This window comes from Sardina pilchardus, chromosome 22, assembly GCF_963854185.1.
Source record: "Sardina pilchardus chromosome 22, fSarPil1.1, whole genome shotgun sequence".
Classification (NCBI taxonomy): Eukaryota; Metazoa; Chordata; class Actinopteri; order Clupeiformes; family Clupeidae; genus Sardina; species Sardina pilchardus.
In genome coordinates this window covers 21,620,411-21,646,279 of record NC_085015.1, presented here as the reverse complement: position 1 = coordinate 21,646,279, position 25,869 = coordinate 21,620,411, and the positions used below count along the sequence as shown (strand labels likewise).

The 25,869-nt window shown below is 42.5% G+C and overlaps 4 protein-coding genes across 5 annotated transcripts; 2 read left to right on the top strand and 2 right to left on the bottom strand.

Annotated features, from left to right (window-relative positions):
• Window positions 1–3,929: 3,929 nt before the first annotated feature.
• On the top strand, window positions 3,930–9,652 carry rac1a (Rac family small GTPase 1a). The gene is made up of 6 exons (XM_062527133.1): window positions 3,930–4,309; window positions 5,934–6,005; window positions 6,099–6,216; window positions 6,893–6,955; window positions 7,476–7,635; window positions 7,866–9,652. The coding sequence occupies exons 1-6, from the start codon at window positions 4,275–4,277 to the stop codon at window positions 7,994–7,996; spliced, it is 579 nt and encodes a 192-aa protein (XP_062383117.1). The 5' UTR covers window positions 3,930–4,274; the 3' UTR covers window positions 7,997–9,652.
• Window positions 9,653–9,952: 300 nt separating this feature from the next.
• On the bottom strand, window positions 9,953–14,507 carry crym (crystallin, mu). The gene is made up of 8 exons (XM_062527132.1): window positions 13,937–14,507; window positions 13,670–13,820; window positions 13,448–13,510; window positions 13,264–13,365; window positions 12,640–12,823; window positions 11,748–11,869; window positions 11,262–11,346; window positions 9,953–10,815 (listed from the first exon to the last, which is right to left on the bottom strand). The coding sequence occupies exons 1-8, from the start codon at window positions 14,107–14,109 to the stop codon at window positions 10,709–10,711; spliced, it is 987 nt and encodes a 328-aa protein (XP_062383116.1). The 5' UTR covers window positions 14,110–14,507; the 3' UTR covers window positions 9,953–10,708.
• A 542-nt stretch (window positions 14,508–15,049) lies between these two features.
• snu13b (SNU13 homolog, small nuclear ribonucleoprotein b (U4/U6.U5)) lies at window positions 15,050–16,436 on the bottom strand. The gene is made up of 3 exons (XM_062526060.1): window positions 16,218–16,436; window positions 15,736–15,856; window positions 15,050–15,529 (listed from the first exon to the last, which is right to left on the bottom strand). The coding sequence occupies exons 1-3, from the start codon at window positions 16,218–16,220 to the stop codon at window positions 15,267–15,269; spliced, it is 387 nt and encodes a 128-aa protein (XP_062382044.1). The 5' UTR covers window positions 16,221–16,436; the 3' UTR covers window positions 15,050–15,266.
• A 267-nt stretch (window positions 16,437–16,703) lies between these two features.
• Window positions 16,704–25,768, top strand: LOC134069932 (cytochrome b-c1 complex subunit 2, mitochondrial). 2 transcript variants are annotated; one of them, XM_062526080.1, is made up of 14 exons: window positions 16,704–16,820; window positions 18,760–18,855; window positions 19,327–19,476; window positions 19,591–19,655; window positions 20,831–20,887; window positions 21,012–21,136; window positions 21,228–21,325; window positions 21,415–21,472; window positions 22,234–22,329; window positions 22,459–22,658; window positions 23,409–23,489; window positions 23,794–23,870; window positions 25,106–25,259; window positions 25,412–25,768. In XM_062526080.1, exons 1-14 carry the CDS (start codon window positions 16,788–16,790, stop codon window positions 25,493–25,495), a joined length of 1,374 nt encoding a protein of 457 aa, XP_062382064.1. In that variant the 5' UTR covers window positions 16,704–16,787; the 3' UTR covers window positions 25,496–25,768. The 2 variants fall into 2 exon arrangements, with proteins under 2 accessions (XP_062382064.1, XP_062382065.1); XM_062526081.1 differs by lacking the exon at window positions 18,760–18,855 and adding an exon at window positions 18,639–18,725 and having other exon boundaries at window positions 16,717–16,820.
• The last annotated feature ends 101 nt before the right edge of the window (window positions 25,769–25,869 follow it).

Below are 25,869 nucleotides of genomic sequence, written 5' to 3'. Positions count from 1 at the left end.
TAGAGGACCATCACAGTTGTTGTTGGCTGGAGTCTACATGCACATACAGGAAAGGGAGAAAGGGTAACTGATGTTCAGAGGAAGAGTGTGCATGCAATAAGTGAGCATGGAGTGGGGAGTGTGCGGCGGACTGGGGGGGAAATGGGGAGAAAAGGGGAAATGGGGGGGCTACAGGGTGGGATTGATTTCCTGTGAGGGGGAGCAGAGAGCACATATCCGGTTGAGCTCAGGAAAGGTCTGCCACTTTTAGCTTTTTTTCCAAAGAGCCAGCTAAATTGAACAAAAAATGTTGATTCAAATAAATACCTATGGCTTTATTCCTTAAGCGCAACAACAAGATAATAACATTATAATAAAAGACTATGAAAGATTATTCACCTGTATAGCAGTCTTTAGACTAGACTACTACGACTAAAATAAAGGGTTGAACGCTTAACTCATATGGCAGAAGACACATGCCTTTAGTTACAGTGAATCCAAGGGGAATACAGTGATGAGTGATGGGGGGGGGGGGGGGTGGCAGGCAGGCAAAAGTCCATTTGCTTGGCTGCACTTACACATCCACTGGAGGCATAACAGCAGAGCCCCCCAACACCCCCCTTCCCTGGGGCAACATATGTCTGTCACAGCGCGGCATCAGGCGTGGGGGTTTGACTGGGTTAGCACACAGTGCGGGGCTGCGCAGACGTTGCGTATGCAAATAGTCATCTGCCTGTCTTCCTGGGCACTGGAGGCCAGACCTCCCAGCCCCACCCCCCACCAGAGAGCCCTTTCATCCAGCCTCACGCTCGCTCGCTCCCGTGTCTGGGCAGAGATGGAGCCCTTTGTGCCAGACTGTATGGCCATGTGTCAAGATGCCCTGTCTGTCTGCCTCTATTGCCCCCGTTTTAAACAAAACATCTTCAGCTATTGTGTGTCAATATGTCAAGACCATAGGAGCATCCGCCTATAGGTCAGTCATGGAGATGCTCCAGTGATATAGAGGAGGCCTAATGTTCTCTCAGCATAAACAGAAGTAAGAGTCTCACTCAGTGGGTAGATATTGTGGCAGGGGGTAATCTGATGATTACGCAGCGCTCCTGAGATGACATGTGAGATGTGTGGTGAGCTACAGTACTGTGGACATGTAGCGGGAATTGAACAGTCATTGGTTAATCAGTACATTATGAATCACTCTATCCTTTCTTGGAATGTGACACTTAATTAGAGACAGGCCGCAATAAATAATGGAATTGTGAAAAGAGAACTATTGGAAACTATAGAAATTTGTCGGGCACCCACATGTCCGTTGTATCGTGTGGTGATGACAAACACCGAGACGAACCACACCCGTGTCTCTTCTCTGTAGCCTTCCTCTGTCAACTCACGCACGCATAAGTACATAATATGTACATGTCCACTGAGTCCCAACTTCCTGCGAGTAGCTGTGTGAAATAGTTTCAGAGGACAGAGGAACAGGAGGAAATGAGAATGTGTGGATTGGAACCTCCTCCTTCCTTTCTGTGGGATATGACCCTGAAACAAATGAGCTGAGCAAATGAGTGAACCTTTTCCGTCATATTCTGACCCGTGGAGGCTGCCCATTCTGGTTCCTACTGGATATTACGGCAAAATAATTCACTCATAATACGTGACTTTCGAGCTGTGCTAACTGTAGCAGGCCTAATTGGGTTCTCAAATCACAATAGGATTTACATCAAAAACAGTATTACAGTAAAAGCTGCCACACATATTGGACATCAACACTTCAAAAGGATCCAATCTCACAGTTACATTTGGATTCATTTTTCTTGATGGCTAGTTGAGCAATCTGACCTGATTGACCAGGTCAGGGTATGAAAAATAACTCTGTTAAGCAAAATAAATAAATAAATAAGTAAATATAAATAATTTTGATGGACAAAACATTTGATAGACACAGTTCCATCCTAAAATGGCTAAACATACATTTCACTGATATTCTTTGGCTAGCTCCTTAGTTAAAAAGCAGTATGCAGTTTGCTAAAATGGCAAACTCTTGATGTGGATGATCCTGATGTGGATGTGGATGAACTCTTGATGTGGATGACAGATCCTGTTACATTATCTAAGAAACCCATTACAAGCATCCCAGATGACCCATGTTATCTCTGGTGTCATTTCAGAGATGGATGTCTCCTATTTCCCCTTGGGACATATGTATTGATCGTGCATGGTGTAAGAGGGAGGGTGGCAACACCTTACTGCACAGGAGATGACCAGAGAGACACTGGAAATGGCTTCCTGCCCTTCCGCCTGTACACCATGCTCCACACTGCTTTGTTTCAGTAGCATGTACTGTAGGAGGGATGATGAGGGGGAACATGGGAAGAGTTTTGACCCCTAGTGCTTACGCTGCTCTGACTGACTACATCCTGCTACAGGGACGCACTATAAGCGGCCATTTCCTTTTGGTGGACATTTGCACACGTACAGGACAATCCTCCCACTGACTATGCGCACGCACGCACACACACACACACACACACACACACGCACACACACACACACACACACACACACACACACACACACACACACACACGCAGACATGTACGCACACATCTGCACTCCTCCAACTGTTTCATGACACCTATCTGTTAAACAAATGGACATGGTGAAAATCACGGAGTGATAAGAACCAGTAGTTGCTGTACAGAGATTTGTTCAGTTCCAGGAGGCCAACCGGTTTTCTCTACTGATATTTCTGATTTGCATTCTGCACTTCCTGTTGCCTTATGCCATTCAGACAAAAAGAAGTAACTTCATTTCAACGTATTCAGCTGAATTTACCAAAATGTTCAATTGAATAGCCTATGTCAATCTACAGAAACATTTATAAAATGCAGTATTTGCGGAGTATTTTTTGAAAGTGACACAAATGTCCCATGGTGTGTGATGCACTATAACAATTAATTTATGTTAGTAACTTACAGTATATGAGTCTAGATGTAGGCTACAATGTCATACTGTATGATGGTGGTCTCACACATCTTTCAACTAAACCCACACTTCTGGTTATCTGGACTTGACCCCTTCGTGTCTATGCAGATAAGTAAGTGTGCTTATCCATTCTTTATTCTCTCTGTTTGTGTCCCCTAACTTAATACTGTTTATCCTATTAAAATGTTTTCCTACCAAAATCCCCCTTCATTTAATCCCCTATTTACAGTTCAGGGCATGGCCAGGGGTGGGGTGGTGGTGGCGGATGGCAGTTACCATAGCAACAATGATTAATTATCTTTAGTCACAGAAAGGCGGAGATTGAGGAGAGGATGTTAAATGGACGAAGGGGGTTGGTGTGTGTGTGTGTGTGTGTGTGTGTGTGTGTGTGTGTGTGTGTGTGTGTGTGTATGTGTTGTAGCCTACAACTTCAGTTTAACTGGATGGGAAATACTAGATTTATGGTGTCAGCAGTTGAGAGATCTCTTCATAATTCTTTTACTGTGGAGAGATGACATCACCAAACTGTCTGACTAAATGTGCTACATCAGCTTGTTTTCTGTAAAAGTCATTTAAAGGTCATATGAAGAGATAAAATACTTTGAATGTGTTTAATGTGTGGCTGACTGTATGGAGCCAAGACACACTTATTATTTCTATGATAATGTTGTCCTCTAGTGGTCAAGAAAAACAAAACAGTGATTTTAGTTTACGTGTTGACAGTTTATGAAGATTAATTTTCCAATACAAATGAGCTTTATAAAAAGTGCTGCGATGCCATCTTTGATTAAGTGGTAATTTCTTATGATGAGCATTGAGCACATCACTGAACACCACTGGTAATAGGCTATGCATAAACTAACACTACGGTTGTTTATCGTAGTTAACCAACAGAGGGCAGTGATTCACAACATTTGGAGATTTCTTTAAATATCCTGCAAAGACACTTGTAGAGAACGAGCGGGAGAGACCGGAAATGACTCGCCTGGAATTGGGAACTACAGTTTCCGTTGTCTGAGTTCGAGGGCGTTTTTCCTAGCTCAGGACCAGAGATTTTTTGGGTGGTGGCTGTTTGTTTAACAACTTCAGAATTCTCTGATCAAGTTGGTCTAAGGGCACTACGTTTGGGAAATTTCCAGCTGGTAATTGTCTTGTGGCTGGGTCACTATATAATAACGGCGATCCTTGTTTTTCTCGTTGGGAAAACAAGTTAAATCAACAAAGGGTGGTTTTACTACTTAGCTCTAAGAGGCTACATTAGCTGGCTTGCTAGCTAGTAAGCTAACTCAGCGTCAAAAGAACGCAGCGCACAGATGCAGGCCATAAAGTGTGTGGTCGTGGGAGACGGGTAAGTTTTTTTTTCTTGTTTTAAATCCTCGCACGTGTCCTATATAATTTGTACATGTATTGTGGCGTTGTTTTGTTCAAATATTAGCTGATGCTGTGTTGCCGCAGTCTTCCAAGCTCATTTAGCATAGCTTGCTCACTAGCCAACATTAGCCAACTGTGTTGCAGTACCGACTGACTTTGTTGAGTCTTTGCTAACGTTTGCTAACTTAACTCATTGAAGCCGACGGTAACTTATGTCGGTATGTTCCGCATTCCTTAAGCGACTTCTGTTCGTTGTCGTCAGATAACGTTATATCGTAAGAATCAGATTGTCACAGTATGATAGTTGTCCAAATAAACGATAATTTTTATGCCAGTTGTTGATCTGAAATGCGTGTTCACTGTTGTATGAAACGACACGTTAGCCATCAAATTACTCTTTAGACTGTTGGGCTTCACATGAATATAACGTGAACTAACGTTATCGTTAAGTTAATGATATACGTTTTCCTCGAGTAACGTTAGCCTTCGTTGTCAGTCCTGGTTACGTATGGTTTCTTATTGTTCCAGATAGATCTACCTAACAAATCAGTCATTTCATTTTAACGACAACTGTCAGTTTATTTGCTATTTGTTATATCCACAAAATGTTGTTAGATATGGTATCAAATCAAATAATTGTCATGTTTTGGGCGCAGCTTGTTCTAAATTGGCCTTGAGTTCTACCTTGGCCTGAATCAGGGTGGGACCCTGGAAAAGAAATTGTTAAATAGTCATGTCGCTTTTGTTGCCAGTTTCGATTAACATGAAGTCATGCTTCTCATGGATCCGCCTAACGTTACAAACATTTTATGGATGACGTACGGAATGACTATGGATGAAATTTAACTGAAGTGTTCTATTTGGTGCTCCTTTTTTTAAATGTTTTTTTTTCAATGTTTTTTTTGTGTAGACTTTGATGTCTATTTAAGCGTGTATATATTTTAAGCCCTTGCTAAAATATGCACCACTCTAGGCAATCACATTACAGATATATTTCGAACGTATTTCTTTATTTTATCAGCAAAAGAATTCCATTATCCTGCAAGGCTGGCACCATGTTTCCTTATTGACTAATGACTAGGCTGTCTCACAGTGTTACCCAAAGCTGCCCACAGACACAAGTCTTAAAGGAAGGCATGGGTAAGGCCGCCTTGAGTCAGCCACTGATTATAGGCTGGAATTGGCTTAAGTAGGTCAAAGTGGTTAAAGGTGTTACTTCCCACTCATATCTATGAAGACTGCCATTTTTGTTGTCCAGCTGTTTGTTCCATTGTTCATTATGTGTGCACTGTTGAGAAATTTTAAGCATTCTTGTTTTACTGGTCTTGTAAGGGTCTTCATGATGCTGCACTGATACATGTGACCATGTTGCTATTTCTGAAACAAAAGTTCCCTGATTATTTTAGGAATGATGCTTTCCTCTTTGTGTATGAGGAAGTTGCCTGGGGTTATTGTGAAACATCTGTTTTTGTGCCTGAAGAGGGCCAAGTTGAAATGGTTATTGCCTTTGCATGTCACTTTTCGCTGCACTTTTTTTTTTTTTGTCACTGTTAAACTGTAAATGGTTTATGCTAATCTGCATCTCTTCCTTTCCATGCCAGTGCGGTGGGTAAAACATGTCTTCTGATCAGCTACACCACCAACGCCTTCCCTGGGGAATACATCCCCACAGTGTGAGTATATCCCTAGTAGAAGATAGCCGGTGTGCTAAAACATGTCGCCAGATAATTTATGGATAAATAATCCAATGCCCTATGTCCCCTTAGCTTCGACAACTACTCGGCCAATGTAATGGTTGATGGAAAGCCGGTGAACTTGGGCCTTTGGGATACAGCTGGACAGGAGGACTATGATAGGCTCCGTCCCCTCTCCTATCCTCAAACGGTGAGGCAATGACTGATCCTCATGTGTCTACTTTCTGGAAAGACGGTTTATTTAATTGCAAGGATTAGAAACAGGGAGATTATCTGAAATAATAATTTAAAAAAATGGACTGAATGAAGGGGTAACATGGGAATGGATTTAATCAACAGGACATCTACACTCCGTCTGGTGTTTATGTTCAGGTTGATTTATACAAATTGTTTGCTTCCCTCAAATTAGAGGCCATGGATAGTCCATAGATTGGCATGTATTCATGCATGTTTTATGGTCTGGATGGAGTGTTCAGCGCGGTGTCCATTGACCCTGATAATGTCGAGCATGCTTATTTAGAGTTGAGGAAGTGAAAGACTGCCTTGTTTGTCCTTTGAGTCACTACCACAGACTGCCCTCTGTGTGTCTGTCCTCCAGTGTAGAAGTGAGTGGCTCAGTGTCCACACCAACATTGTTCCCAAATAGTTGCCTGCACCATTCATGACTCAGTAATCATTGACTGCAAATACAATGGGTTATGTAATACAATTAGGGACTATACTTCTACAGTTTGCATGGCAGTATCGGGGCTAGAGTTAACTAGCACTCATTAGTGGAGGTCCTGTGGGGCTTATCCAACACATCCTCCATTGGGCGTATTTAAACATGTGCTGAATTTGTATTTATTTTTTCTTGTCCCGTACAGGACGTGTTCTTGATTTGCTTCTCGCTTGTGAGTCCTGCCTCCTTTGAAAACGTCCGTGCGAAGGTAAGCACTATGGCGATACGGCGTTTCACCACTACAGGTCTATAAAGGTAGAAACTGGTTATGAGAGTTCTGCTATATCATGGTATCACATTTATAATTCATCAGTTTGATCTCGGTCGATCACCATTACTGCCCGTGTAAAGATGTCCGTAGCGCAGTGGTGGTGATGATGACTAAGATCTTTTTAGCCTTTATAGAGGTAAAGATGTCATGGCGTGGAGTCATATCTATACGAGAGGGGGTGGGGTTGTCTAGATCCCTGGGTTATCTGTGCCAAGTGATTACAAAGCTGCGGAGACACAGTTCATTTGGCCGCGGTCCAGGAGGAAGTCTCCAGTTTCCCTCACAGATAAACATCTTGTGCAGGTGGTTTATGCTCAAAATTGCTGCGTGGGGATTTCTGCCTTAGGATGTTGCGGGACGAGAATGGAAAAGGGATTTCAAGACCGAGTGTTTGTTACTAGATGAGTTTTGAAACGAAACAAAAGTGCGAACGTGTTTTTTGTTCCCTTCTACACAGTGGTACCCAGAGGTCAGACATCACTGCCCGAACACTCCAATCATCCTGGTGGGCACCAAGCTTGATCTGAGGGACGACAAGGACACTATCGAGAAGCTGAAGGAGAAGAAGCTCACTCCCATCACCTACCCACAAGGCCTTGCTATGGCCAAAGAAATTGGTTAGTACCCCAGATAATCCATATATGGCCACTGAACGTTGGTTTTTACAGGAAATTCCATTAAATTAAGTAGAAAACGCGGTTGATAATTCATTCAAATACATAGTTATTTACATTCACATATACATACATATTATCTAAATGTGTTTGTATATGCTGCTAGACACAGAGGTGAAGGGTCATAGCATTCTGCAATGTTGGGTCTCATGACTTGTGATGCACCTCCACAGGCGCAGTGAAGTACCTCGAGTGTTCAGCCTTGACACAGCGTGGCCTTAAGACGGTGTTTGACGAAGCCATCCGGGCAGTACTGTGCCCGCCGCCCGTCAAGAAGAGGAAGAGGAAGTGCTCGCTACTCTAAATCCCGACGTGCACAGAAACGAACCGGCTGCAATCTGAGCTCACCTGGGATGGCGCGAGGGGAGGGGGGAGGGAGGGGGCGAGGAGGAGAAGGAAGAGGCGGTGAGGGGAGGAGAGGAGTTGTGTAAAGTTGTCTCGGGAAGACGAGAGGAGACGCACCATATGCATACTGATATGTCATTCTCTCTCGTATTGTAATTAGTACTACTTATATCCAATCGACTTCTATTCCTAAGACCCTAGAATTAATGGTGGGCTCTTGGAGAAGGCCGGGGAGGGAGGCTTCCAGCCACATATTTCCCGTACACTAAGAAATTCCTGCTGCCTTCTAATAATGTTCTTTCTTTTGTTTTTAATTTCAAAAGGTAACATAAATACTCCTTTTTTTATTCTCTCCCCCGAGAGCCCATATATTTTGTTTACAGTCTGCAACTGAGTAGCAATGGAGGTTTGCCAAAATTCAATCTGCAGATGATTGATTTCACTTGAAATCTGCATACACTAAGTCCTTTTATTGTTTTTTAAGGGTTTACACCTGTAGAATATGAATGATTTACTATCTCAAAAAGAACGGTTTCAAACGAGAAGAGAGAATTAAGTGTAGTAATTCATTACTTTTAAAAGTTGTAGCTGAAAAAAAATGTACTAGACTGACGATCATTTTAGACAGTTCACCTTGAAACGCTATATATTGTGAATCGAATGATCTTAGATTATATATACTGTGTAGTTGTCACTGCTATATCAGCCATGTCAGCAGAATTGTTGCGAATATTGCTCCGCCATCCCTGTGCTTTAGCTACCCCGCCTCTAGACCTCTAGTGTAGCTTACCTATAATGCGCATATGGAGGGCATACAGTATTTCACACAGAACCTGTTACAGCTGTTATCTCCATTACAGATAGACGGATGTCATGGGTTTTACAATGAGCAGGCAAGTATCCATTTTTAGTTCTATGAGCCCTGTTGGCAGATCGGGCAAGTTGGAGGGTTCTGCTCATCATGGTGTATGTTTTAGTACTGATCAGTAGAGATTCCTTGTATTCTCTGTGGAAAGGTATCTAAATTTTGTTCCAGGACCTGTACCTGTGTCCTCAATAGTTCCAGCCCAAACCCCCACCACCAGTAAATGGAAAATTTGTAATTATGCAGCTCCAAGTGTGTTTTATAATGCTATGTACTGCAGGTATCATGATGTAAATTTGGTCCATATTCCTTTAACAAAGCTATTACTGTATTTCTGTTGAAGCTACGAACAATGTATTAACCAATACCTCTGACATAGAAATTGTAACTGACCATGTTGTCTTTGTTCCCTTTAAAATATATAGCTTTAAATGGTCCCATATACATTAGAAGCAGTCAATAAATACCCTAACCACTACTGTATCTTGTTTCTGGAAAAAAAAAAGAACAAACCCGGTGGGCCTTTGGGGTTGGTTTGTGATGGCTTTTTTCAGCCAGGCAGCCAGTGGCATGAAATAAGACGTTGCTGAATGCGATGAATTTCAGTTTCAGATGGACCTGCCACTCTTGAACTTGAAATGGTATAGGCCACCACATGTTTTCAGTCATATATTCGGGTTTAATTTTGAGTACATCATTACACATTTGTCTTGTTTTATTTTTCAAATACAAATAAATGCATCTAAAGTCCGTTTGGCCTTTAAATGTTTCATTTCCACTTCATATTCGGCATACAAAGTCCATGACCGCTTTTCTATGTTTTAAATGATTAACCAGCTCTGTAGTTTCTTTTTAAACATTTTTTTTGTACAATTATCATTCTGCAGCTGTGAAACATACTTCAAACGACTTCCTATTGATTTTACATACATACAATTTGGTTTTAATAATGTTGGAAATATTTGATCAGATATACGGCTCCGGGCTAAAGGAAAGCCTGTGGGTATGGAGCCATTACCCTAGGAATAAGAACCAGATTAAAGAACGATCGAGAATCACAGGCATTAACAGGCGTTTTAATTGGATTGCTGAGAGCAACTACAAACAGAGATGGCTACCAACAGTGCAGTTCACTTGTCTGAGCTGTATATGTGTGTCTTGGTCTGGTGACCATAATAAGGAGATGCACACAGACCCACACATTACAAAAGGCCAGTAGAAAATCAGTGCTTTCTGATGTAGGTCCCATAGACAAACAAAGTTAACCAACAAAAAGGGACCAAAGCTGCCATCTTTGACCATAAGGGGAGATCAGGGTTTTAACTGAAGCTACCTATGGCAAGTTTTATTGCTAGTCAGCTCTGGGATAGCAAAAATCAAAGTTTGCCATCTTAACATACCAAAGGTCACAGTATCCACAAGACAGTTGTGTATATTTCCCGACTATTAGCCATGGCTTATACATTGATTTTGCTAAATTTCTTAAGCTATGAGGTTAATACAGGGGGGCAGTTAATATGGTTTTGTATATTTTAACTTGCATGAAGCACTGTCCTTTGGTTTATACACAATGTCGCTTATATGCAGGAAATTACTGTACTTGCACAATCTTTTGTTTGCTTTTGTCTTCGTCCCAGCGAAAGTTTAACAGGTGCTATAATTCAAACCCCTAATGTTATTTTCCCATCGGAAAAATGGCAAGATACCGGATCTCCTTATATGGGCAAAGATTTTAGCTTTTTTTGTAGGCAAACTTCAAAGGTCTATGGCAAAATTACTTAAAGGAATGGACTCTAAACAAAATACCTATAGAGGTGATTTTTTCACTGGGTGAGTGACGCCAGCATCACCCCCCTGACTCTTCCACTGGTCATACACCAGCTTGGCAGACACCGCGTCCTGAATCCCCATCCCTGGAACACACAGTTAATTAGATTAGACCTGGGCAGTTTAATTCACGCTGGTTCTTTTGATTACCAACGTTTCAGGTCAGTTGGCCAGGAGTGGCAGTTTAATGATACATTGTAATATTTAAATAGAGCAACATAATTGCATATTAAGTCGTGGACAATTATGGATGACACCAGTTTGTGAACAATCTGATTGGTCTATTTTAGTGTGGGTCAGAGAGATGGGATCGGGTCTCACCAGCTGGGATGAGAATGCTTAAAAATAGACAAAATCCCAGTTGGGGCTTATATTTTTACTCCAAATGGGAAATATGAAAACCCTACACAAATTCTGGTTCTGGTTATTACTACCAAACTGTTTGAGTCAGCTGTGGTGTCCCTCACCTGTTACCTGTGCAAATTGCAAAATGCTTTGGCTGTGTTTGTAGCCTGTGAGAAATGGAGTTTACCCAGAGACTTGTACACTGTGGTCTTCTCACGGTGGCCTGGCGCTGTTCCATTAATGACCTCCCCGATCTCAGCAAATACTTGGGCCTGCGGACGGAGAAACACAATGTTTATAGAGGGACACTGGGAGGAAAATATGATGATATTGTTCTTATACACAACGCAAAAGAAAACAAATTCATCCCAAATATTGCCTAGTTTCCTGTTTCCGAAGGACTTCTATTAACATGAATTGAACCCTGATGTGACAACACAGTTTATTCATGGGTAGCCATAAGGACATCTTTTGTTGAGGATGGGGATTACATTGTCCATGTATATTCAATACTTCTTTCAAGTCAAAAATCCAACATGACAATCTTGAATCTTGATAATACTTGGACAATTCTTGACCATATTGATGTACCCTCAATATACCCAACAGTGGATTGGTAATATGTGGCCATAATGACTGTCGTTTAACAACAACAAAAAAAGAAAAAACATACCCCAGAGAGGATGACGTCTCCAGATTCCTTCAGCGCTCCCTCTCTGCTGTCTGCATACACCACGGCTTTCTTCATCAGCACATCGTCCAGCTCCCTCCAACCTGGGCTGCAGGCACCCACCGCTGCATCAATTGCAAAGAGACAGAAAAAGACCAAACACGCTTAACACGCTTGCCATACGTAGTTACTGTAGCTTCAATTAACACCCAGATCTCCTTATATGTTCTCAGACTCTGCTCTCTCCTTGGACAGTTGGACACATCACTTTCTCAGCACAGGGGTCCCCCAGGGCTTGGTACTGGGGCCCTTTCTCTTTGCTATTTACACCAACGGCGTTTGTCTGTCTGTCTGTCTGTTTGTTAGCAAGATAACTCAAAAAGTGATGGATGGATTTCGATGGGATTTTCAGGGAAGGTCAGACATGACCCACGAATAAATTTTGGGACTGATCCGTAATTCTGTCGGGATTCCAGAGACATTTCCTCAGCCTCTTCTTGTAGGGCTACCTACAACTAGACTTGCTAATTCTAGCACTTACCACCTGACTAGAATTGACACTTGACTTGTATGGAAGTAGTACAACTGCTGCACTAACTTCTCCTTATCATACTCTACCTTGACGGTTTCCCTGGTTGGCAGTCACATTAGTAATGTACTGTAATGTACTTGCATAAAACAGTTTGAGCTGAGGGAGAAGAGGGATAGTCAGGATAGGGAAGCAGGTAGTAGTAAGTGCTAGATTAAGCAAGTCAAGTTGCTAGCAGTGCTGAGAGAGGAGGTCCAGGCTCTGCAGCAGGCCTGGAGGACCTACCCATGCTTAAAATAAAGATGCTTTGCGGGAACTTTCCCTCTGGGATTAGTAAGATTACTGACCATTCCCACGGGGCCTTACCAGCGACATGGGCACCAGGCTTGACCCACTCCCCGAACAGGACAGGCTGGCTGGCACCAGTGACTGTGATTATGACATCGGCCCCCTCCACCGCCTCTTTAGCAGAGGAGCAAACGGTCACAGGACCCTGGACTGCACTGGCAAAGTGCTCTGCACTCTCCTTCCTCCGGCTCCACACACGCACCTGTGTAGGACAGTATGAGTGCCACAGCCTTTTGATTGGAAAGGACAGACTTCCATGATTTCTTTTATCTTCATGTGTGATGGATAATGTACTGCATGTTGTGAAAACATTTGGTAACCTACCGGTACTCCTGTTTTTGTTTAAGGCTTTTGCCACAATTGAGGGACATGACAGTTTAGGAGGAAAATGCAAAATACAATTCAGCAATTGGTTGACCACAATATATATATATATATATATATTTACTGATATTAGATCAGTCATATCCTTAATCAAAACATTTGATTTAGAAGCTTCAAAGTTAGTCCCCATAATTGACTGGTGGACCCTAAATTATTACTTGAGTGAGAATGGATTCTATTTTCTTGTTTACTATTTCTCCTTCATACTCTTAGAACTGTTGCTGTATTCATGGTTTGGCAAAACTGAAATAATTGCACCTGTTTAAAAGTAAAGGCTTCTGTGAAGACCTCATAGTGGCTGATGGCTTGGTGGCCGGAGCCCAGGATACACAGCACCTCTGATTGGACTGGCATGGAAAACTGAATCAGAAATGATAGTTTAGAGTTGGTTGTGCTTCATGTTAACATCAGTGTGAGTAACTTCAGGGAAAGAAAAACTTACTTTAGCAGAAATGGCTGATGCTGCAGCTGTCCTCATACCAGTTATTACCTCCCCATCCATGACCTGCACGGAAGATCATACTTACACTCTACTTTTTTGGGTTAAGCTTAAAGAAATTATTCAACGGCATTATGAATAATCAACTCAGTTCAGTCATTCTTTAAAGTTATTCAACAGTTATTTTCATTTAGTTTATGCCAATTACTATTTAAAGCCACTCACTGCCAAAACACAACCACTTTCGGGATCAAACAACATCACCGTGGCCTGGGTAGAGGGTAAAGTCGAGCCCTGCTCTCGCTTATAGAATGCCACCATTTTTGTGCATAAAATATCCTCGTGAACCATATATGCCGGCATTAATCCCAGGAATCTATTAAAACATGGCCCAAAATACAGCATTAGCATGAACATACAAAGTCGAAAAAATGTGTAGGCATATTGTGTATGTAGCTTAACACTTTCTTAAGACTGTAGTCGGAGTCATACCCATTGTGTTTGGTTAAAGGGACCACAGTCCGGACTGGTTGGATCACCTCAGAGATGTCATGTTTGGAAAACTGTCCAAGAGCAACTTCCAGTTTTGGAAGCAAGTCTTTATAACGGAGGAGTCGTGCAACATCTTCTTTACCGATCAACAAAGGCAGACCCGCCATGCTCATGTGCGTATACGTTCGTCTTTTGGTTAGCTGATTGACCCTGCTGAATCTGCGCGCTACAGTCTTGGAGTTGAATCTCACTGCCCCGTACTGGAGGCACGTAAGGTAGATGACAGAATCAGTTGAATATTAAAGAAACATACCCTCAGGTAATGTGCAGGTCTAATGTCCGATCGATGGTAGGTCAGTGTCCGAAGCAAATTAGGCGTGGCGATTGAGAAAGTTTTATTGGACTTTGGTGTGGAATGACAATCCACAAACGCACAAATAACTGACTCTCCATAAACTTCTATTTTTATGTGTTAAGTGTGTAAACTCGTATCACCATTTACAGGGAGCAATCTGAGACATGCATATCAAGAAGTACGTTGATAAGGAGCACAGACATGTGCAAAAATATGTCTGTGTGCACTAAACATTTCCGGTTCGCAAGTGTGAACGAGAGTCCCCTATGGAGTCCCCGGGTGCGGATAGGTCTATGCGGATACAAAACTTAGAAAGTGTATAGTGTGTATCCGAAGCACAGGGAATTTGGAAGAAAATGCACGTGTCATTTCCTTGCTAAAACATATTTCTAAAAAACAAATTGGAGTGCAAGTTCCAAGCAATACCGGCAGGTGGCGACATTATCAAGTTGATGGAACTAGTCAACTTCTCTACAACATTAGACTGGTAAATGGTCACTGCCTCGATCACTTTTACTCAATTGGCAAGGAGTTCAGATTCATAGATCAAGCTCATTGCATCTTTAAAGTGTACCTTTACCCCAACCACTGAGCTCTAGTCAGTGAGCAAGGGGTTCAGAGGGAAGAGGTACTGTACCATACCAAAAGTAATGCACACACATCATGGTGTCAAGTCAAAACCAGCTGAATGTGTTTCTCCTTGGTTTAATGTTTTACAGTTACTACAATGACCAGCATAAAAACATCAAACAAGCAACTCATACACCAAACTTTATTTTGGCTTAATGTCTGCACATTACACAGAATGTACTGAATATGCAATTACAAAAAAAAACTATGTACAAAGACATAATTCAATGGAAGTAATGTAAAAAATTTGATTGACATATCTCCACAATGGCAACATTTGCCAAGCTTTTTAAAACAACAAAAAGTGTGAGTGTGTGTCAGAGTGTGTGTGTGTGTGTGTAAGGATCACACCAGAAGTCTTTCAATAGCCATTTGGACAGACTGGATCTGAGGCTTCAGTTGAGAGCCCTCCTTGATGGTCACCGATGTGGCTATCACTGGTCTGGAGACTCCACATGCTCGTCCTAGAGCTTGCTTGGACCTCACAAAAACGTAGGGGACATTCTTGTCCTCACACAGCAGTGGCAAGTGAAGGATGATCTCCAGGGGCTCTGCATCAGCTGCCATCACAATGAACTCGGAGATTCCACGGTTCAACGTTTTAGTAGCTATGGAGGGCAGACCAAAAAGAGAAACATTTAATACAATATAACACCACACCACAAGTATCTCAACATTATTAAAAACGTTTAACCTGTTGGTTTTACTTGCTGGATGATTATAGTCATATCAGCTAACAATTCACCAACACATGGTGACTTTCAATTGCCAGCAGGGACATTAGCACCACTACAACAACTCTTAGCACACCCACCTTCGTTAGCTCCTTTTCGCAGTTGTTTGTAGTTGGATGCTTGTTGTATAAGGTCCAAAATGGTTTTGGACATGGTGGCATCTGCTAGCGGGTAGGCCTTAGGATTCACTTCTGGCTCAGTCTGTAAAACACACACACAAAAAAAGTTTGCAACGGTCACCTCCAAAGACCAAAATCATATTCTACAAGTTCATACAATGTCTTATTTAACAGTACATATTTAGCGATGGATGAGAACGAGGTCGACATGTGCGTAAACGTTAACCAAATTCCTTAGCTAGCATTAGCTACATACATTAGCTGAGCCTTAGCTTGCATTTCTAAATCTTGCTAAGTTTTTAGTCAAAACTGAGAATAAACATTAACTGTACCCTTAAATAAGGTTAAGGCCCAGTTAGCTATCGATATCCTATCTGTAAAAAGCAGCTGAGTGAGAAACGTTTGGTTTATGCTAACATTAGTGTGTGGCTTCATTCACTTACCATGATTGCAGATGTTTTGTTAGATAGTTAAATGCTGGTATCCTCGAATATGTGTGGTCCTCTCGGCGAATGCTTCACGGAGGACTTCTGGCGGAGTATACAAAGAAAGTTGTTGCACTTTGTAACTATTTCTTACAAGATTCAAACTCAAAGTTCATCAGACACTACGAACGTGATGCTGCTTCGATACACTCCAAACACGTGTGTTCCTCACTGCGGTGCGCAGGCTCAGCTATGGACCTGCCGGACCGGAAGTAGGCTACCCATGAATCTCCGGTCTCTTTACATAGACGTTTGATAAACCATGAGTTTTCATAGGGAATTGGTTTATTTATTTTCTTAATGATCAAAGTTAAATATATAAATATGCTGAAGTGTATGTGTGCATTTACAATGCTTAATGCAATGTCTAGACGTACCACTCCAGTACACACGAGGCGGTATAGAGCTTGCTAGAATAGCTTTGTCAGTAATGTTACAGAGGAAGAAAATGCGCGCTAGGAAGTCTGGGTAGGACATCAGTAGGTCAGCCATATTGTGTGTGCCCGTCCGGTCTGAAGGAGAGAGAGCATGAAGGGGTTGCGGGGAATTAATCACTTATCGGTGAGGCATTTGGCTGTTTCTACTTTTGACCAATCGGTATACTATTTTGTCACTGTTGGACTGTATATAGTCAGGGTTTTGGCTTCCATCCACTGGCCTTCTGCATATGATGTCGTGACAGCTTGGCCTTGGCTGGTTAAGCTAGCTTCTAGCGTTAAGCCACCCTCAACCTACAGAGAGCATCACTGCATCGTTATTTCATGTCGGTATACGTGTAAGGGCTAAATTGGTGGATAATTTGAGTAACGGCTATTACGCGTCGTGTTTGCTGTCGTTTTCTGTATACTTTACCATACTAAGGCCGAACAGCAAAATGCCGTATTCAGTTATGAGTTATCAGGGAGTTGGACTCAAGCGGCATAGATTAGGTAACATGAGAGCTAATACAAACGTCATTATCATCAGCTGACGTTTAACGTTAACATCAGGTTGACTTATAACGTTATGAACTCAGCTGTTGGCCATTTGTCTGGTCTGTTAATCTTAAATACAACACCAACCGAACTAGGTGGTGGTATCAAATTATGTTGTGGATGACTGAACTGTTTATATAAATGTCTGGGTCATCTCAGGACATCTTCTGGTCTACCTCTGGTCTATCTTCTGGTCCGCTCTCTGTTCGGTTTTCATGACTAACGCTAACATAAACTCTTGCCCATGATGTCTATGTTTTGGCAGGGTTTGAATATGGTACCGCTAGGTGATGTCAACGCTAACGTTAGCTCATGTCCTTTTAAACTGAATTGAAGACTAGCCTAAAAACCTGTGCATTTGACAGTTGGATTTGATGCCAAGTACATTAATTGATGTTGTGATGGAAACGTGCACTGGAGGTCATTTCAGGTCAATGGCTATGAATCGGAAACCTGATCATTGCTGCTTTGTTAACGTTACATATTTGCAGGAGAAAGTGACTTGCTGTTCTTTTCCCAATCATATTCATGTATAGAGTGAAAGTCTGCAAGTGTGACTTATTGTAATCATGCCAATAGTTCATACAGGCCAGAAGTCAGGAGTATGACTGATGAAGAGTTAAGATAGTGGCAGTATGCCAATCTGAAAACTTTTCGCACTACATTACTAAGACACATCCAATTAATGACCGTTATTGATGGGTCTGTTAGGCCTGTGTCATTAATGCAGTTTGCTCCAGTATGTTATAGAGACACACAAGCATGACATGTACATTAACAAAACACACAGCTGGTGACGCAGTTTGTGTATAGGTAACTTTTACCAAACTTAGTATGAATCGTCAGGTAACACCAGGCAAATTGGTTTTATGTCGAAAATGACATAATGACTTACCGTAACAATGGTATGGCATGTCATGTGTGGAGAAATTGCCCTGTTATTAGTCTTGTTGATTAAGTTTTTTTCACTGTTACACTAGAAGGACGAAATAATCATCAGAAATTCATCCCTGCCATTTCAAGCTCATTATCAACTCTTCGCCAAATACAGCCAGCCTCTTCAGTTCTCCATTGACTTTTAAAACGGCATCTTTTCATCTTCATGGTTTTATTTTCAGCGCCACTACTGTCACTGAGTCAGTGGAGGCACTCCATTAGCCACCATTACTCCACTCAATTGCTGCAGCATGAGTAGCTGCTTTGGACAAAACCATCTGCTCATAACCATAGCCATAACCATACCTGAACATACACATAGGAAACATTCATTATGACGGAGCATTGGGATCGGACTAGAGTGCCTCTCCTTTCCCCTCCCATCCTCCACTCCCGATCACACACTCTCTCTCCTCTAGAGGTGCGATCTTGACACACTGTCACCGCCTCTCCCTTTTCTGATTTGCAGAGGAGGCTTTATGCAGCCCAGGCTGCCCGTAAGGTGGACTATGGGGCGGCCGCGGAGCAAGTAAAGTTTCGGCCGCAGGAGGTCCAGGTCAGTGAGTGTTGACTTCTCTTTCTCTTCACAGAGGCGCTTCTATGCGGCAGGCAAGCAGTCTCTGAGTGAGCCTCTGGCTGGCCTCAAGTATTCCCCACGCGCCAGCAGCTCTTTCCAGGATGTCCATGTATGTGTGGGGTGGGGCACGGGCAGTTTGGATGGGCTGGGTTTGCTTTGTGCAAGCACTACTTATTATTAGTCAATTGTTGCTACTGCTAACTACAAAATGCACAGTGTGAATGTATGTGTTATGTTAGATATTTTTATTGTCACAATTGTTCAAATATGTAGACATGCCCTAACTCAGTGCGCATTTGTGCTTTTCTAGAGATGTTCACTTTGGTGTGTAGATGTTTGTGATGTGAGCTTAGCCACAGTATAGTAATGAACGAAGATGCAGAAGCTTCTTGCAAGTTTCTTCAGTGACTGTAGTCATAATTATGTCACTTAGCAATAAGTAAATCAAAATTGATACCTGTTTGTAATGCTCCTGCTTTTCAGGAAAGATTGAAACTTAACTAAACCTTCCTGAGATGCTGTGTTATAGCATCATAACCTCCTTGAGTGTTTTTAAATTGCTTCTGTTGTTTCTTCACAGGTCACAAAATTGCCCAGTGGTTTGGTGATTGCATCCTTGGAGAACTATTCTCCTGCTTCCAAGATTGGTGTGCTCATCAAGGCTGGCAGTCGATATGAAACCCCTGACAACCTTGGTGTCACTCACCTGCTCCGCCTGTCAGCTAACCTGGTAACTTTCAAACAAATGTGAAATAAAACATTGAACGTGATTGACGTGTTCCTGTTTTAATCAGTCTTGCAACACTCTCACATGGTTTGTTTTGCATTTTTCTTTGCATTTCAGACCACCAAAGGTGCTTCTGCGTTCAGGATCACGCGTGGAGTGGAGGCCGTGGGTGGCAGCCTGGGGTGAGTCTGACTTGTGTCCTTGTCATGACTTTTCTCTTCATGTTGCAGAGCCACTTTACTTGATTCTGTCACAGAAGTCACAACGCCCTTTGCACTACATGGCTGAACGTGTCCCCCCTAAGGTCCTAGCCCTGAACCCTCACATACTTAACTGACATCTGTCGTAAGTGATCAAGTCGGCGAGGGTGTAAGGGTTCAAAACACTAATGACAGGAATGGGACTGCACCTGTGACCCATCACTAACTTGACAACACAAAAAACGTGTTGCAAACACGCTTCCGTTTCTGTTTTTAGGGCAGTTGTGTTTTTCAAACTTCTAGGCTCCTTTTGGGTAACCCTGTTTTTTACACCAAAACACAATGAATTGTAGATAATTCCCTTTAGTGAAGTGTTCAAAGATGCCCACTTATGGGAAGGGCACAGAAAGAGTGAAGTGTTCATAGATGCCCACCTACGGAAAGGGCACAGAAAGGGTGTGCGAACGAGCCCTCAAGCACCTCACAATTCCGCAGTGGCACAGCCCATAGACCTCATGAAGTTGATGAGAACATGCATCAATGTGTGTGAGTGTGTTAGAGGAGACATTGAGATTCAGCCCATGTGTCCCCAGGGTAACATTGATTATGTGGCTTTTAAAGATATACCACGTTTTTCAGTTAAGCAATTCGTTCCATACTGTTATATATGATTAAATGAGTCATTACCGGCCGAACAGTGTTTTTTTTTGGCCGCTCTAGTGGTCTGTAGCGGTAGAACCACGCTTGCAACTTCAGGAGACCTCGGGCACGCACCCATGCTCTACTCCAGGAAGTGTCATGTAAAGTCTCATGAAAAGGCACGGCAGACTGACCGATTGAAGAGTTTTGTAAAATATACACGCTAAAGCTGTAGGGGAAGCTCTGTAGAGAAATATGCAAGCATAAAACGAGCGAAAATTAAAAGTGAAAGCGAAACCGGCGATGAAATCGCCAATCCTGCATAGTATACCTTTAAAGCTTCTTGAAGACCATGAAACGGAAATACCATACCAATATAAAAAAATACCATTGTCAGATGTGAGAGAAGTGACGCAAGATCTTAAAATTGACCATGTTGTTGGAGTCTGTGTTTGTCTCTGCCATGTTGCCATCATTTTACACCTCCTGTCCTGACTTCCTCTGACCTTTTCCTCTAGTGTGACGTCATCCAGAGAGAACATGATCTACTCCGTGGACTGCTTGAGAGACCACATGTGAGCTCATTTTCTTGCGACCCTTCAGCCATTTCTCTATAACTTGTCTTTTATCAGTCAGTATTGTTAATATTGTCTGTGATCTCTTTTTCATTTTTGTGATGTTTTTTTTGTCCACCTGCAGGGACACGGTCATGGAGTATCTGATCAACGTGACCACTGCTCCAGAGTTCCGCCCATGGGAGGTGTCTGACCTCACACCACGGGTCAAACTAGACAAGGCCCTTGCTGCCCAGACCCAACAGATAGGTTGGTTTTCTCAGAGTCTCTCTGTTGATTGTAAATGTTTTTTTTTTTGTTAAAGTCTTAATGTCTTTTTTTTTCTTCTCTTCTTCAATAGGTGTAATTGAAGGTCTTCATGCTGCTGCATATAAAAATAACCTGTCTAACTCCCTGTACTGTCCTGACCACCGGGTGGGCCATGTTACTTCAGATGAGGTGAGATCGAAGCTCCCTACTGCAGTATGTTCGCTGTATCATCTTCATGTGTCACTGTAGATTGAGCATTTTCCTGTTCTGTTATCTAGATGCACGCGTTTGTTGAGGGCAACTTCACAAGTGCCAGGATGGCGCTGGTTGGACTGGGTAAGTGATCGTGTTGCCCTTCTGCACTTATGGGGTACAACGTGGAGACCAGTGCATTGAATTTGCTCAGGCAGATCCATCTGGCCTCCCTCTCATTTAGACCGTTTTACAAAATCACAACAAATTCAGATACCAATTAGCCCATTTCACAATTTCAGGGTTTCTAGGTAAGGGTAATGATACCTTGGCAAGGTAAAGCGTCTTCCTGTCCTTGTACTTCCTGTAGAAGAGCGAATTTCTATGACTGTCTTCAACCCTAAACGTCGGCAAATGTGACCAAGAAGTTTTGAAAAAAGCACGGCAATTTACTTTAGGTTGTTCAATATGGACTACTGGAAAGTAGTGATAGCATGACATTTCAGCAGAAGTTAGTGTACATGGTGGTACCATCTCATGAATTGGGTTGAGATCATGACCACTTATCTGGCATGGGGTGTGCTGTATGTGATGATAAACAGAGGAGAATTGAGAATGTGTTTGGTGTCACCCACTGTAATGGTTTACAACTTGGTGCAAGAATATCTATCATGTGCTGGGTCTTTGACAACAAACTCATGTAATCAGTGATTCTCTCAGGTAAATTAAAACTCCCTGGATAAACAAGTTCTGAATTTATTGTGCTTCATATTTAATTCTCTGAATATAATTTGATACACTTTGAACACTTTGAATCGAGTTCCAGTGATGGTATAGGTTTAGCTTAGTGAATTGGCGATAGCTTCTCCTTTGACATACATGTGTATTCTTCTTACCTATTGCAGGAGTGGACCATGCCATTCTGAAGCAAGTTGGGGAGCAGTTCTTGAACATCCGCAGTGGAATGGGAACTGCTGGCTCTAAGGCCCAGTATCGTGGAGGTCAGACCCGTGAAACTTGCATTCAGAACAGCCTATAATCTATTTCAACCTTACAGCCGTACGCTCACTTAGACCCAGTGTAAAGCGAGATGTATTCATGGCGACTCTGGCGTTCTCCGTGTGTCGCAGGCGAGGTGAGGGACCAGAGCACCAGCGGCCTGGTGCACGCGGGCGTGATGAGCGAGGGCGCCACAGCGGGCTCCCCCGACGCTCTGGCCTTCAGCGTCCTGCAGCACGTGCTGGGCGCCGGGCCCCACATCAAGAGGGGATCCAACGCCTCCAGCAAGCTCATCCAGGCTGTCTCCAAGGTCACGGCTAAACCCTTTGATGTAAGTGAACCTCCCTGACGTGGTTGGGAGGTTATCCTCTGTTTTTGTCCTCGGGAGGTGGTAGCATAGTGGCTAAGGAGCTGGGCTAGCATACAGTAGCCTGAAAATGTTGTGGGTTCGATTCCTGGTTTCCACCGCTGTGCCCTTGAGCAAGGCACTTGTCACCCCATTGCTCATTCAGTTACACTGGCTACCGTTGGACGCCCGAATCAAATTCAGGACTCTAACGCTTGCTTACAAAGTACTCTCTGGCTCTGCTCCCACCTATTTGAATGCCCTCATACAGGCAAATGCTACCACACGACCGTTGCGTTCCTCAGCCGAGCGACGTCTAGCTCTACCACCAGCACGCTCAGGCCAATCCAAACTTTTCTCATCGTTCATTCCTCGTTGGTGGAACACACTACCAGTTCCTACTAGAGTAGGGACATCCCTCTCCAGCTTCAAATAAAGTCTGAAAACCCAGCTCTTTAGAGAACATCTCCTCTCATAGCACTACTTACAACTAGTGTTGCTTATCCTACGGACAATACGGACACTCACAGATGCACTTACTACACTCGTTGATGCACTTTTTGTGGTTGTTGTTTAATGTTGTAAAATTTGTTGTTAGAATTGCTCTTAAAAGCCTAATGTTTTTACCATGTTGTAAGTCGCTTTGGTTTAAAAGCGTCAGCCAAAGGAAATGTATTGTAATGTAAAGGCACTTAACCCTGAGTTTTTCTTGTGTGTTCTGCTGCTTCCATACAGGTTTCTGCTTTCAATGCAAACTACTCTGACTCTGGTCTCTTTGGAGTCTTCACTATTTCCCACGCAGCTGAGGCTGGTGATGTGAGTATTTAACAAAACCCCTTCATTTCTTGCTGAAATCCACCCCTCATTTTAAAGAGAAGAAGTTATCGGTTATTGGTTTTGTAGTAATGCAGGGCAACTATGTGGACATTGAAAAGTCATATATTCATATAGATTATGCTGTATGTTGATATGTTATTGTGTTTATACAGTTAAATAGCAATTACCTAAAGAAAAGTTCAGTTGACACCATGTAGCATGTAGCTTGTAGTCTGTAATGTTATCTGTGTGTTTGGTGATGGTTGACACATGTAGATGAGTGGTCTGGTTCTTTTCTTTGCAGGTGATCAAAGCAGCATTGGCTCAGGTTAAGGCTGTGGCCCAAGGAGGGGCGACTGCAGCAGATGTCAGCCGTGCCAAGTGAGTCACTTACACAATACTGAGATATGCGCTTTCAAACAAGCTTGTAAGTCATATCAGTAGTTCACAAAAGGCTTGATTCTGGTTTCATTAGGTGCTGAAAACCCGGCTTACCCCCACAGTGCACATGCAGAGCCATACCATAATACTATAATGCCCACACTGCTCTGTATGTTTGCTACACCAACAGATAGTACAAAATTAGGTCTTCTATGGTGGTCATGATTTTAATGTTTTAATTTTTTTAGTTTTGAAAGGTGAAGTAGATTTAGAGTAGTAGTCAAAAAATGGAAATGCTTCAAGGCTTAAAGTCATAACAATATGAAAGCATATTTGACAGACAAAACATTTTGAAGGCAGCGTACATGGCATAGCCTTTGACTAAGGATTGCTAAGAACGTCACTACTTCAAACTTCCACTGATTAAGTCAGCTGTTGGTATCGGGGAATGGCGTTCTGTGTTGCCACCTTGCTAGGCTATCCGAAACAAAGTTCATAGCTGGTACCTTGATGTTGGCCAGCTGCCTTTCGTTATTGGACAGACCCATAGATACTGTCCCCTGTTATCACTGTGCAATTTACTTACTTTATTTCTGGTTTGTAAACAATTGCATTACAGTCACACAAAAGTGCACAGAAGACTGTGACAGTCAAGTGAGGACAGTTACTTAGTAGCTATTATGTCACTAGATGTAGAACTTCTGTCTTTTGCACCTTCACACCAAGTCAGCATCTTTCTCCATGGGTAGTATACATGGTTAAAACCACACTCCACTGTCAAAGGAATAGCATTGAAATGGACTTGCCATAAATGGACAGCGTCACAAGTCAAATCATGAACAGCTTTTCTGTCTGTATCGTTTTATTTAATGCAGTGGATTGCTGTGATACTGGTGTACTGCTTTTAAATACAGGCCTCGTGGGCTAGAGGCTGAAACCTCTCCTGTTCTGTAGGTATGGGCCAGAAATCCTCCTAGGCTTAAACAAAAACTTAAATACATGCAGTCAGACAAAGCACCTTTTGCCTTTGAATAGCAGTTGAAAGGCCATTGGAAAATTGCATTTAACACACACACACACACACACTCACTGAATACCTTGAATCTTGTCCAATACTCATTTGATCTATTTACAACAGCTGTAGTCGTGATGAATGACCAGTTTAATGTCGTGACGGGTGTTCGTGTTGAAGTGGTGTGATGCCATTGAGTTTGTGTTTCCATGTGTACGTGCAGGAATCAGCTGAAGGCCCAGTATCTGATGTCCCTGGAGACCTCCGAGGGCTTGTTGGAGGCCATCGGCACTCAGGCCTTGGGCGAGGGCACTTACCACACCCCGGAAGCAATGGCCCAGAAAATTGATGCTGTGTCATCAAATGATGTTGTCAATGTGAGTGTGAGCTTTAAACATGTGTGTGTAGACATGAGCAGCGTTACCGAAATGCTTTGGTGTGGAATCCTGGTGGCATATGGCATTATCACAAGTGATTCACTTGGTTGGATTATTCATGTTGGTTTACTTCCGTTTCTGTCTCTGCCTAGGCTGCGAAAAAATTTGTTGCTGGCAAGAAATCGATGGCATCCAGTGGACACTTGGCGAACACACCCTTTGTGGATGAAATTTAATCTTCAACCTTTATTCCCTAATATTTATAAACTGAATGGCGAACAACTGTCTTTCAGACCATGTAAAAAGCAACAGGAATGGTTTTCATTCTTACGGCCACATTGTTCAAACAGAATAACTGTATTGTCTAAAAAAAATAACTGTATTCGTGTCAACAATCAGTCCTCATGGTTGTATTATTTTTTTAATGTGGACAAAGAAGTGGAGAGCAGAGGGATCTTTGGGTCTTTAAGATTGTATAGCTGATGTAAATGAATAAAATCTCTACCGAAGTTTTGAAGAGGTTTTTTTTTTGTTGCAAAATGTAGAGTGATTGGATACATATAAACATTATACATACAGAGGCATACATTTATACATTTTAGAAATTGAG